Raw genomic sequence first — 14,156 nt, forward strand, 5'->3', positions numbered from 1 at the left:
TGATTCTTAATTTGCTTCTTATTAAGGGGGAGGGATTTGACAGTAATTGCTTTACATCCTGAGCAACTAATGTCTCATTGTTAAACTTTTTGTTTGGAAATAAGGTCAAATGTATAGGAATATTATAAAAATAAAACTATTTCAGAAAACACATATAGTATTTACCCAGATTTACCTATTGTTAATACATTCTCCTCTTTTCTCTTTTTCTTAGTAAGTTTTTCTAAACTATTTAGAAATAAGTAACTTGCTATAGCTCTTTATCCCTAATTATTTAAGTTTGTACTTCCTAAAAATAGGGACTTTCTCTTAATCACAAATGCATGCCTTTTAATGGAATTTGAACAATAGGAGACAGCTTACCATCATTAGTTTCATCAGCTCCAAAGTGCTGCCTGTAGAAGAGCATCAGTTCGATGTTATAGCATTTGTAAATGACCACCAGCAGTACAAGGAGGAGGAGGATTGCTCCCAGGCCCCCTGCAAGCTCAATTTTGTAGATTAAGTCTGGAGTGAACAGAATAAACAGGAAAAGGTAATTAAATCGGCAACAGTTGGGATCTTCCCATATTTCAAGTATATAAGATGTGCTACCATTCTGTTTTTCTTTCCAGAAAATTCTTCCTTAATGCAGTAGCTTTGCTCTTGATATATCTGTATGCATCGAATTTTTGTGAAATAAACTCCTTAAAATTTAACTAATTTACTACTAAAAGTGGTAAGTCTATCCGAAAAGGAATAGTTGTTCTCAATTCGTTTTGAATGCATCAAAGCTGTCACATATATGCTCCTGGTCTAAATGTATTTCAGAGAACTATTAAAGCTACTTTATTCTGAGTCCAAGCCAATATTTTCTTATTTCTGTTAAATTATCTTATTGGTTTAGCAAGATTATCATCTAGTACTTCTCAGGCCACAAGCCCTATTCCTTCGCAGGAGAACAATATAATAAAATTACTTTCAGAATCAAATAAAACATAATAAGTTTGCAGGATTTAACTGTTTCATTTAACCCCAGTAGAACATAATCCAATATAAGGTAAGCAGGGAAAATTAGCTTATCCATTTCCCCTACTTATTTGAATAAATGACTGTAATATATATGTGATATAATATGCCCATTGGAGCTAAAACAGAATGAGAAATTGGGGCTAATCACTTGGCCTCTTTAGCCAACACCAGGCTACCTGATAGCAGACTTAGGCTGGTCCAGTGGGGCATCCCTAGAACTCTATGCACTGGAACAATTAAAACATAATAAAGACAAAATGTCTCCCAGGCCCAGAGAACAGTGACTTAACCTGTAGCTTAATTAGTGGTATTAATAAATCTAAAGAATGTATCATCCAAACAGGGTATGGTATCATAAAATTTAGAGAAATGGGAAGTCAGATGAGAATTTAGAATGTGAGTTCAGCAATGTCCAGAGGAAAAATACTGAAGCTGGGAGATACCAGACCAGAGACATATTTTCCATAGCGATATCATAGGTCTCATCATAATTAAATAAAATTACCTACAAGATTACCTAACTTCCCTTTAACGTAATTCCATAATTACCAAGTGACTATTTTATAACTAATTCATGTAATAAAATACATGTAATAAATATGTAATAAAATACATCCTTACCATGTAACTGGAAACTAGAAAAGAGAGAGACAATCTAGTTTGTACATCAGTTCCTTGTGAGTTTAGTTGGCATCAGTCAGTCTCCCTGGATGGATCAATTTGATTTTGACAAATTGCTGACCATGACAGGCTGTTACTCTTGAAAGCCAGGTTGTCATCCTTTCTTTAGGAATGGCCCTTACCTCTATACAGGATTATTGCTTAAGAGAAATTAGCCAGGCTCAATATAACAATTAAGATCCATTTAGTAGTTTATATTTTATAAAAAAAATATATGTATATATATATATATATATATATATATATATACACACACATAAGTAAATACAAGTAATATATGCTATAGATAAAATTTTCAACCTATGTATTACCTATTCTCTAAATAATCCTTTGGGGTAAGAATTACTGGTCCAAACCTATAGATGAAGAATCTGAGACTAAGTAGTTTAAGTCACTTATTGAGGGCCATACACCCAAGAAGTGGCACAAATGGGACTTGGGCCCAGATCTCCTAACTTCACATTCAAGACTGTTTTTATTATACCACGGCCTTATATACTGCAGCCTGGAACGTGACAACAGATAGCCTTCTACCTGTTCTTCTATAGAATGTTGGCAGTGCTTCTTGACAACATGTGTCCTATAGTAAATTTTGGCTCTATCTGCCCTTTCAGTTCGAAGGAAATAAGAAAAGCAGCAATTCACCAGGAAGAATTAAAGAACTTGGCAGCCCTCAGCCACTTCATTGGTAAGGTCTTGCAGAATTCTGTAGCTGTAGCCAGGGAGGAAGGAGGGACTCCCTGGAGTCCAATATATGAAGAAAAGTTTTTGGTTTTGTGAGGAGAGAGGGAATGTAGTCTTGGAAAGGAAGTGGAGTGAGAGAAGAGATTATGGTGGCCAGACACAGAACAGCCAATCAGCAGAGTCATATAACGGAAATGTAAGAAACACAAATAAGTGTCAGTCTTTTTGAGTAAGGAGAGAGGGGGAAGGATAGAAAAAGCAAGACAGTGGGGCTGCTGTGAAGGACAAAATATGCCAACAAGGAACCTTGTGAAGGGACACACGATGAATAGGATTAGGAAATTGGAATCTCTGTCGTGACTGTTGCAAGAGGTGGTCTTTAAAAAAAATAAGCCACAAAATTTCATGTAAAAAAAAAATTCATCACACAATTAGCAATGCTTTCTGCCCTCTATATAAAATGTGGCTCTTGAGCAACTACTATCTTCCTCTGCCTCTGCCTCTGCCTATGTTTGGGATAAAGCCGAAAGCAGGCTTTCTTATGAGTCCCCTGCGGGCTGCAAATCACAATTTTTACTTGTTTTCCCACAATTTTACATATACCATCAATTACACATTCTTAATTAACAGTCAATTTTAAATAGAGCAATACAGTTTTCTTTGTTACTCTGAAAACTGACTTCTCTTTCATCTTGGGCTATTAATTGACTTGAATCAAAAGGTTTTTTCTGCTTTAGGATGTTCATTTTATGCTAGAAGTTTTTTGGATTTTGTCTGTCTCTCTCTTTCTCTCTGGTCAGAAGAGCTTTCGAATGTTTAAAAAGTCATGAGATGGGAAGTTTTTCAGTAATTTCTATGTTATTTACAGAGTAAAGTTGCTATTAGGTAGATGGAAAACTTCAGCAGCAGGAACAATCTGTGCTCTCAAGTAGCAGGTATTTTTTCAGCAGTAAATTTATGGAAGAAAACCATAGTGAAAAAAGTACCCTTGTGATTTTGGGGTCCATTTTATAAAAATGTCTTTGAAAGATATTATGTAATAATGGCTGTTTAAGTTGAAAACTGTGGACCTAAGCCCAGAGACTCAACCAGCATTCTTTGATTCGGCCCAGGCAGTCACATCAAAAGGGAAACATCAATCCTATAATCAGAGGGCAGAATTGCCATCACCCAAATGACACTTGGATTTTCTTTTGTCTTCTATTTTCAATTGCAATTTTCAATCTCAGCAGGATCTATACTTCTAGGGACATTTACTGACTGATAAACTGAAAGTCATTTTATTTGGGCTGTGTCTTGGATATACTTCACAAAGATAGCTACAGCAAGAACAGCAAATATTTATGGGCTTGTAAATTTTTCTAGACATCCAAAGTACATGTGCAGTTCTTTTTACCTTCTTAGTTTGAACCCACTTATTTCTTCACTGTGAACACAAAGATCAGATATTATAGAATGGGACAAGCAGCAGCTGAAGCCAAGGGACTGGAGAGAAGGAAGGCATGTAATGTTTGAGCTTGCTCCTCTGACTCATAAGTTGGGAAGCAGGTTAGGAGATCCCACCTGGAGGATTCTGTCATGGTCTGAATGTTTGTTCAAAATGCATATGTTGTAACCGAACCCCCAAGGTGATTATATAAGTGGGGGACCTGGCTAGGCACAGTGGCTCAAGCCTATAACCCCAACAGTTGGGGAAGCCAGAGGAGGAGGGTCACTTGAAAACAGAAGTTTGTGACTAACCTGGGCAACAAAGTGAAACTCTATCTCTATAAAAATTTTAAACAATTAGTTGGGCATGGTGGTGTGTGTTTGTAGTTCCAGCTACTCTGGAGGCTGAGGCGGGAGAATTGCTTGGGCTCAGGAGTTTGAAGCTGCAGTGAGCTATGTCTGAGCCACTGCATTCTAGCCTAGGCAACAGAGTGAGACCCTGCCCTGTTTCTAAAAAGAAAGTATTTAAAAAGGAAGCATGTGAGAGGTGATTAGGTCATGAAGGCAGAACTTTCATGAATGGGGCCTTTTTTTTTTTTTTTTTTTTTTTTTTTTTTTTTTGAGACAGAGTTTCGCTTTTGTCACCCACGCTGGAATGCAATGGCGTGATCTCGGCTCACCGCAACCTCCACTCACTGCAACCTCCGCCTCCCGGGTTCAAGCAATTCTCTTGCGTCAGCCTCCCAAGTAGCTGGGACTACAGGCACGTGCCACCATGCCCAGCTAATTTTTGTATTTTTTAGTGGAGACGGGGTTTCACCATGTTGACCAGGATGGTCTCGATCTCTTGACCTTGTGATCCACTCACCATGGCCTCCCAAAGTGCTGGGATTCTAGGTGTGAGCCACCGTACCCGGCTGAATGGGGCCTCTTATAAGAAAGGCCTGAGGAAACCTGTTTGCCTCTACTGCCATGTGAGGACATAATGAAAGTGCCATCTATGCGAAATGGGTCCTTACCAGATACCAAATCTGTTGGTACCTTGATCTTGGTCTTCCTAGCCTCCAGAGCTGTGAACAATCAATTTCTGTTGTTTGTATCCAGTCTAAGGTCTTGTTACAGCAGCCTAAATGGACTAAGAAAGAAATTTGTACTGAGAAGTGGGCTGCTGCTGTAACAAATACCTAAAGATGTGGAACCCCATTTGGAACTGGGTAATGGATAAAGGGTAGAAGAGATTTGAGGTATATTGCCAAGAAAAGAGCCTTAAGAACAAATCTGCTGTGGGCTTAGGAAGAAGAGAGCTGTAGAGAATCCTTCAGTTATCTTAGAGATTGCCTAAAATGGATGGTTATGATCAGAATGTTAGTAGAAATATGAATGGTAATGGTCATTCTAATGGTATCTCAGGCAAAAATGAGGAATAAGCCCCTACCAGACATGAATCTGCTGGTGCCTTGATCTTGGACATCCCAGCCCCTAGGATTATGAGCAATAAATTTATAATGTTTAAAAATTACCCAGTCTAAGATGTTTTGTTTCAGCATGCTGAGCAGACTGAGCAAGTTTCCTATTCAGATGTGGTGGGACAGAGTGAAGCAGCAGCACCGAGAATGAAGAGAAATTTCATGATATGCCTCTGTTTTGTGAGAAAGGAAGTGTGTGCAGAGAAGCAGAAATATAAATTATCAGAATTTCTTGAATCTAAGTTCAGATTCTTGGCTCACCAAATAAAAAAAATTTAGGATTAACTTCTTACTGAAATGCTAGTTGCACTTACTGGCAAATTGTTCTGGGAATAAGGAAGTGGTAGGTGCAGATAGAAGATGGATAGGTAAAGGGTATCTTGCTTTTTACAAAGCTGGACCCTGTTAATTGGATATATTAGATGTGAGTTTTCATTTTACAAAAGTCCTTTTCACTTAATGAAAGGATTCATCATGTTTCTTCTCCACAATGATCACTTAAGGCATTTTAAGTATTTGACTTACAGCTCATTAAGAAGTTATTGTTCCATAAAACAAGCCATACTAGTACTCCAAGTGAGAACACTACTGCTAATGAGGCCAGGCTATGATGTGATAAAGCTTAAAAGGTCCAACTCCAAAGCAAATATCTGAAGTTTCTCAAAACAAGTCAGAGCTTGTTCTGACTTTAAAAAAAAAAAAGACAGGTTTGTAAGGATTCTTGCTCTTTCTTGGGCTTCCACTATATTGTCAGAAGCTCCTAAGGAGACCAAGTAAGGGAAGACTAACTGCAAACTTTTTTCAAGCACAATAAAATAATTTAACTGCTACATAGAACAGAGAGTACAAACTGGTATACTATGGGCCAAAAAACTGGTTTTATTTGACCACACAATGTTTAAAAAATGAATACTAATATTTAAAAATTAAAAGGTTTCATATTCAGTCTTTTAGCTTCACTTGAAAACTCTGAAGCTCTCATATCCCTGGACTTAACATCCTAGCAAAAACAGCAGTAATCTTATAGAACAAAGTAGTTGTTGCCCCTTTAAAGCAAGGAATGTTTTATCTTGTCTGCGTTTTGATTTTTTTCTAATATCCAGCCCTCTTCTAAAAAAAAATTCACTATTTTCCTGGAACCCGAGGTCTTTGTTTGCAACCCCTGGAAAGTAAACAATACCTGGAAAGAAAAAAATGCATTTAGGTAATCCAGGGCATACGTTAAGTCATGACTAAATCACAGATCAAATCTTCTTTTTATCAGTCCCTGTTATCCATTGCTCACCTGATTGTGCTTGTCCCCCAGTGAGCAGAATTTTCATCCAAAAAATAGCTTTGAGCACTTATTATGTTTTATGCACTAGACATACAGCAGTAAATAAGGCAAGAAAAATTTCTGTTCTCATGTAGTCTATATTTTAGTGGGGGGAAAAACAGGAAGCAGATAAATATGTAATATAATATCCAATAGTAATAGACAAAATGAAAAGAAGTAGAGACAAGTTAGAAGAAAAAGAAAATGAAAGGTAGTATCATTTTATGTAGGATGGCCAAGAGAGGCCTATCAAGAAGGTAATATTTAAGTAGAAATCTGTATGAAGGGAAGGAGCGAGTCATAGAGACAGCTGGAGGCAAGGGTGTTCCAGACAGACGAAATAGCAAGTACAAAGGACCTGAGGCAGGACTGCGTTTGGTGAACATGAGAAACAGAAAGAAGGCTAGTGTGTATAATGTATGAGGAAGATTTTGGTAGAAAATGAAATCAGACGTGAGAACAGATTGTGCAGTGCCTTATAGGACATGGTAAGGATTTGGACTTTCATTCTTAGTGTAACAGGGAAGCAATTGTGAATGGAGGGTTCTGATCAGGGGAATGACATGAACTTACTTACGTTTTTAAATAATCTTCTTTAGTGTTGTGATACGAATAGACTGTGAGAGGAAAAGGGTAGAAACAGGGAGACCAGTTAGGCTGTTGCCATGATCCAGGTAATTGGTGCTGGTGGCTCAGAAGAGGAAATGGGTAGTGAAGGTGGGAAACGTGTTTAGAGTCTGAATAGGCTCTGAAAGTTAAGCCAGGGGATTTGCTGGTGGACTAGATATAGGATGTGAGTAGTGAAAATAAAAAATGAAGAATGACTCCAAGGATTTTGGCCTGAACAACTAGAAGAATGGTGATGCAGATGGAGAAAGGGATTGGAGGATCAGGTGCATATGCAGGAGAAATTAGGAATCCTGTTTGGGACAAGCTAAATTTGATATGCCTACCAGATCTCTAAGAAGAGTTGTTTAGTAGACAATTGAATATACAAGTGAGGAGTCCAGGCTAGATATAAATTTGGGAGTTGTTAGCATATAAGTGATAAGCAAAACCATGAGATGGAGACGGAATGAAATCACCTACTGAATGAGTAAGAAGAGGGGCCCTGAACCCTAGGGAACTCCATTATTTAAATACTTGTAAGATAAGAATTAATATTGTCAGTTATCCTGATTTAGACAGGTTTCCTTGTAGAAGCCATGGGAGATAGCAGAGTATTATAGTGTGTCTTGGTTTGTACTGTCAAATTTTTAGAAATTTTTAGGAAGTGCTCTGTGTTGCTTTACTTATTAAAGAGAAATTGATGTATTTTAAAACTCAAATGAGGTTATTTCTGTCCACATGGGCTGATTGATAAGGCATCCCCCATTATTTTTCCTAATAGCAGGTTTTTAATTATAACACTATATATCTTTTGCAGAATTGTAAAAAATGTTTAATGTTTGCCTTTCTTTGCATTCTCACTCCTCCAGAGTATAAGCTCCAGGAAGACATGGGTATGTCTATCTTATTCAGCTTTCTATTCCCCAGCTTCTATCATAGTGCTGGCTGCACCTATGTCTTCAATAATAAAATAAAATTTTAGCCATTTATGTGACCAGAATGGGTTCTAAGTGCTTATTACTAGCTAGCACTGCTCAAGTTGGTATCTGTGAGGATACAGAGGTATAGCAGCAGGCTCTGGTTGGAGGATCTCTAAGCCTGAAATAAGACTGAAACGAACAGGAACAAAGTGATCCTTGCCACAAGGTGTTTGGGCATGATCAATACTTGCCCTTCATGTGGTGCCTAGGATAAATTATCCGAGTTTAGTATAATAATAATGACTGTTTGTTTATGGCATATTTCACATCCATTGTATATCATTATTATTTGAACTGCAAAGTGACTCTGCAAGGTAGATATTATTAACCCGACTTTAAAGATAAGAAAACTAAGATTTAGGGAGTCTAAACAGACAAGTCAGTCCTATTGAACTAGGATCTCCTGAATCTGGGTCCCCTGACTTTACTTTCTGTATTACATTCCTTTATACTTAAATACACCTTTATTTTAAGACAGAATCAAGTCTAATGGAGTAAGAAGTGGTGCTAGAGATATAAATGCATTGTTTTCAGACTAATGATTCCTTTCTGCTTCTTCAAGAGCTGCTGGTCATTGTCAAGCATTAGGGCTGTCTGAAAAATATGAATTCCATCCTGGCCAGGAAGTACAACTAAGTGACCTTGCTGATTGAATCTGTTCTATTATTGCTCTAAAACCTAGGCAACAAGAACACTGATTGAGAACATTTGTTCTGCTACATTTGCAAAACCTTTGCCAGATGTACCTATACAGAAAGTATTTCGCCTTTTGCAGCAATCAAAATTCATAGCAAGGTGAGAGCCAATTCAGAAGCTACTCTAGCTGCTGATATTGTCTATTGTTCGTGTATCTGTTTTTATCTTCTTTACATGTAAATTTAGAGGTTATTTTCTTTGTTCATTATATATAATTTCCACCTGTCTGGAACCAACTTAAGAAAGGGATCTCCATAAATGCCAAAATATTTAGAAATATATGTACTTGATAAAGACCCTTTAATATGAGGTCATATCATGAAATATAGTTTATAACTTTTATGATAATTGTAAGAATATTATATGGGATTATTAATACTTTTTAAATTTTTTAGTCAGGGAATAAAAAAGCAACTGTGCTTCTCATCCAATAATAAAATCTCTTACATTTCATTTAGCAATATTAGCTATAAGAAGGCAAAATATGGAGAAAATATTGAATGTCAAATATACATCAAACTTTAACACCACTAAGGTATACTTTATATCACTGGATTTAACATATAACAATACTTCATTTCATTTATCCACTTCCTAATGGTATTGAATATCATAGGTATTTTATGCTAATATAAACAGTAAGAGAACTATCTTTCATTAAAAAGACAAAATGGTTAATATAAATTAATATTACATTGTAAAATAAAGCCAGGAAATATCTCTAACTTCAATAGTTGTTGATAGCTAAACAAACCATAGTTTTAGTTATTAAAATAAATACCTTTTTTACGCAGTAGAACACTGGCATGTTTCCGCCCATTTCGGTTTTCAACATGGCAGGTATAATTTGCCAGATCAGCTTCCACCACTGAGTCAAAGATGAGGGCCAACTCAACTTCTTTTTCTCCAAGATGCTCTTTGAGAAGTCTGAAATAAAGACAGTATTCTTGGCTGAACTGCCTTAATCTGGGAAGAAAGCAGCCATGCAAAGATGGTTACATAACTCATACAGGTCTCTGATGATGGGCATGGTGAATCCTGGCTGGGTGTATGCCTGGGCGGGACCTTCAACAAAAAAACACAAATGTGGCTCTTGATATGAAGATCAGATGGAAAAGAAATGAATTATTCACTTGGCAAAAAGAAATATTAACATGCCACTAGTCTTTGATAAATAAAGTCAACATGGCTCGTATGGTGAACAAGAGGAAACACTGGGTTCCACATTCTAAACTAAGATCATGAAAAATAATTAGATTTTTGCATCGTGGCATGAAGGGAAAATATCTGTAGGAGTGTGGATTTTGTGGTAGAGGTTAGAGTTTTGATAATAGTGAAATAAAGGAGTAAAGAAGGGGACCTTGAATGTGGTTGCCTTAGGAGAAGTAAACCAAAGATTTGTAGTGGCCTTCTATCCCCCTACATCAATGAGAAGTCAACTATGCTTTTTTTTCTGGCTTTTGTCCAATGCAGTCATGTGCTCTGAGCCCTAACCCCTCAATAATGCTAACACACCCATGACCCTGATTTCTCCAGGCACTGCTCTCCATCTTTCTCTCTGCTTTCTGCCATCACAGAAGCCCTCTGTAACATTTTCTCCTAACTTTGCTTTTTTTTTTTTTTTTTTTTTTTTTTTTTTTTTTTTTTTTAAGTTGCAAAGGACCTTGTACGGCCAGGAACAGATGTTATTTGCAGAGGGACTGAATTACTAGGATTATTTCCAAAAGAGTGCACCTCCTGTTTCTTTGGAGAGTTATATTCTCAACAACCACCATCTACCTTCTGGGTGAGATGAAAGTGGGTACCCTGTCAACGTTTCTTTTGTTTCCCCCGCCTTTGGCCAAAGAAAGAGCAAATCATGAGTCTACATGGTGACAATCCTTCAGTTCAGTTCTGGGGTAAGTTCTTAAATACATATATTTTTTAAGCATGAAATATTTTAGATGGAAAATTGGAGAAGCAGAAGTAATTCTCATCTTCTTTTCGGATGCCTGGTTATAAATGCAGGGAATGTCCCTATGATTTACTGGCATTCAGAATAAAATTGGAAACATGATTACTCAGAAAAAACTGGGCTCTAAGTAGAGGCCTCCCAATTACAAGCTCAGGCTTGGTCTTTACAAAATCATTAACTCAATGGTGCCTTAACTTAACTCATCTCTAAACTGGGAAAATAACTACCATACATATTTTAACTTTGTTGTGAGGGTAAAATGGGTTAAAGTGGTTTGAAAAGTAAATAGCACTATGCACGTGCAAAGGTATGTTATTAAATACAAACATTTCATTATCTGAAGTAAGATTGTATTTTGGTTACTCCAAAAATATTTGTATTTATATTTACTGACATTTAAGATTGGCTTGGTTTAATCTCTTCTACTTCCCATTTGAGAGCAGGAATGGCTTAAAGTTGGGTTAGTGGAATGGAGTTTCTAGAATCTGAGTCTCTCATACTAAAGTCGGAAGCCCTTTACATTTATATACCATCGCAGAATCAGACAAGTATAAGAATTTTCTTACCTGCTTTTTGGAGACCACATCTTACGGCTAGTTTTTCTATAAATTGTTTTTATTTTTCCTGACTAAAGCTATAGTTTCTCTTTCTCTCTTCTCCCCCAACATGTACCTAACTCAGAAAAAATTGGAAATGTACTACTTTCATGGTTTATAGTGATTTTTGCTCTCTGTTTTCTCCCTGATATTGGTAAATAACACCACACGAAATTATTTTAGCTCTGTGTAACCTGCTGTAGAAGAAACTCCATAGTTCCAGAAGCTGAGGAGGCACCACAAATTCAGTTTTATTTAAAGCTTCACATGGAGGGCAACCATAGCCTTTGCCAGGTACAGGGTGGAAAGCTGATCCTGCTATTCCCGACCAAGCCTTTCCTTCTTCATTTCTAATGCAGTTTCCAAAAACAGCTCTTCACAGGCTGCAGTTTGAAAAATGATCCTTGGTTCATCTATTAATATATATATGAGGTGTCTTGATTATCAGCTCCTGAAAAACCTAGGTGACTTGCTTTTTTTGGAATTAAAGATCAAAATGTTATTTATGACTACAAATCACTCAACAGAGCAGTCATAATTTTCTAGCAAATATATTATTTTTAATTTTAATTTTAGGTTCAGGGATACATATGCAAGTTTGTTTTATAAATTGCCTGTCACAGGGGTTTGGTGTACAGATCATTTTATTACATAGGTAATCAGTATAGTACCCTCCTACCACCTTCCAAGACTCTCAAGTAGGGCCTGGTGTCTCTTGTTTCCTTCTTTGTGTTAAAATGTACTCAATGTTTAGCTCCCACATAAGTGAGAACATGTAGTATTTGGTTTTCTGTTCCTATGTTAGTTCATTTAGGATAATGGCTTCCAGCTCCATCCATGTTGCTGCAAAGAACATGATCTCATTCTTTTTTACGGCTATGCACTATTTCACGTTGTATATCTACCACATTTTATTTATCCAGTCTATCATTGATGGGTAGACTTGATTCCATGTCTTAGCTATTGTGCATATTGCTGCAGTGAACATACCCAGGCATGTATCTTTATAGTAGAATAATTTATATTCCTTTGGATATATACCTAATAATGAGATTGCTGAGTTGAATGATAATTCTAAGTTGTTTGAGAAATCACCAAACTGCTTTCCATAATGACTGAACTAATTTACATTCCCACCAGCAGTGTACAAGCATTCTCCTTTCTCTGCACCTACCAGCATCTGCAATTTTTTTGCATTTAATAATAGCTATTCTGACTGGCATGAGATGGTATCTTTTTTTAAAAAATTTATTGAGGTGGGGAGAGATAGCATGGGGAGAAATGTCAGATATAGGTGAAGGGGAGGAAGGCAGCAAACCACACTGCCATGTGTGTACCTATGCAACAGTCTTGCATGTTCTTCACATGTACCCCAAAGCATAAAATGCAATTAAAAAAATTATTATTATACATTAAGTTCTGGTATATATGTGCAGAATGTGCAGATTTGTTACAAAGCTATACACGTGCCATGGTGATTTGCTGCACCCATCAATCTGTCATCTACATTAGTTATTTCTCTTAATGCTATCCCTCCCCTAGCCCCCCACTGCCTGACAGGCTCCAATGTGTGATGTTACCCTTCCTATATTCATGTGTTCTTATTGTTCCACTCCCACTTATGAGTGAGAACATGTGGTGTTTGGTTTTATGTTCTTGTGTTAGTTTGCTGAAAATGATGTTTCTAGCTTCATCCATGTCCTTGCAAGGGACATGAACTCAACCTTTTTTATGGCTGAATAGTATTCCGTGATGTATATGTTCCACATTTTCTTTATCCAGTCTATCATTGATGGGTATTTGAGTTGGTTCCAAGTCTTTGCTATTGTGAACAGTGCCACAATAAACATAGGTGTGCATGTGACTTTATAATAGAATGATTTATATTGTTGTGGGTATATACCCAGTAATGGGATTGCTGCATCAAACGGCATTTCTAGTTCTAGATCCTTGAAGAATCACCACATGGTCTTCCACAATGGTTGAACTAATTTACACTCCCACCAACAGTGTGAAAATGTTCCTATTTCTGCACAACCTCTCTTGCCTCTGTTGTCTCCTGATTTTTTAATGATTGCCATTCTAACTGGCATGAGATGGTATCTCACTGTGGTTTAGCATTAGCATTTCTCTTATGACCAATGATGGTGAGCTTTTTTTCTTTTTCTTTTATACACACACACACACACACACACACACACACACACATATATGCACACACACACACACACATATATATATATACATATAATTGTATTTTAGGTTCTGGAATACATGTGCAGAACACGCAGGATTGTTGCATAGGTACCTACATGGCAATGTGGTTTGCTGCCTTGATCCCCGTCACCTATATCTGGCATTTCTCCCCATGTTATCCCTCCCCAAACTCCATAACCCCCCGTACCTCCCCTATTCCCCCACAACAGACCCCAGTGTGTGATGCTCCCCTCCCTGTGTCCATGTGTTCTCATTGTTCAACATCCACTTATGAGTGAGAACATGCAGTATTTGGTTTTCTGTTCTTGTGTCAGTTTGCTGAGAATGATAGTTTCCAGCTTCATCCATGTCCCTGCCAAGGACATGAACTCATCCTTTTTTATGGCTGTACAGTATTCCATGGTGTGTACATACCACATTTTCTTTATCCAGTCTATCTTTGATGGGCATTTGGGTTGGTTTCAAGTCTTTGCTATTGTAAACAGTGCCACAATGAACATACGTGTGCATGTGTCTTTA

General features: G+C 37.2%; 1 protein-coding gene across 1 annotated transcript in view; it reads right to left on the minus strand.

Moving 5' to 3' along the window:
* The window catches only part of IL1RAPL2 (interleukin 1 receptor accessory protein like 2), a 1,129,803-nt gene that overhangs the window by 23,907 nt on the left and 1,091,740 nt on the right, over nt 1-14,156 (minus strand). Inside the window, exons 8-9 of the mRNA XM_003935894.2 lie at nt 9,652-9,797; nt 364-507 (exon numbers count right to left, since the gene is read on the minus strand). Coding sequence (XP_003935943.1) covers nt 364-507; nt 9,652-9,797 — 290 coding nt within the window. The remainder of the gene's footprint in view (nt 1-363; nt 508-9,651; nt 9,798-14,156) is intronic.

This window comes from Saimiri boliviensis, chromosome X (genome assembly GCF_048565385.1).
Source record: "Saimiri boliviensis isolate mSaiBol1 chromosome X, mSaiBol1.pri, whole genome shotgun sequence".
In the NCBI taxonomy this organism is placed as follows: Eukaryota; Metazoa; Chordata; class Mammalia; order Primates; family Cebidae; genus Saimiri; species Saimiri boliviensis.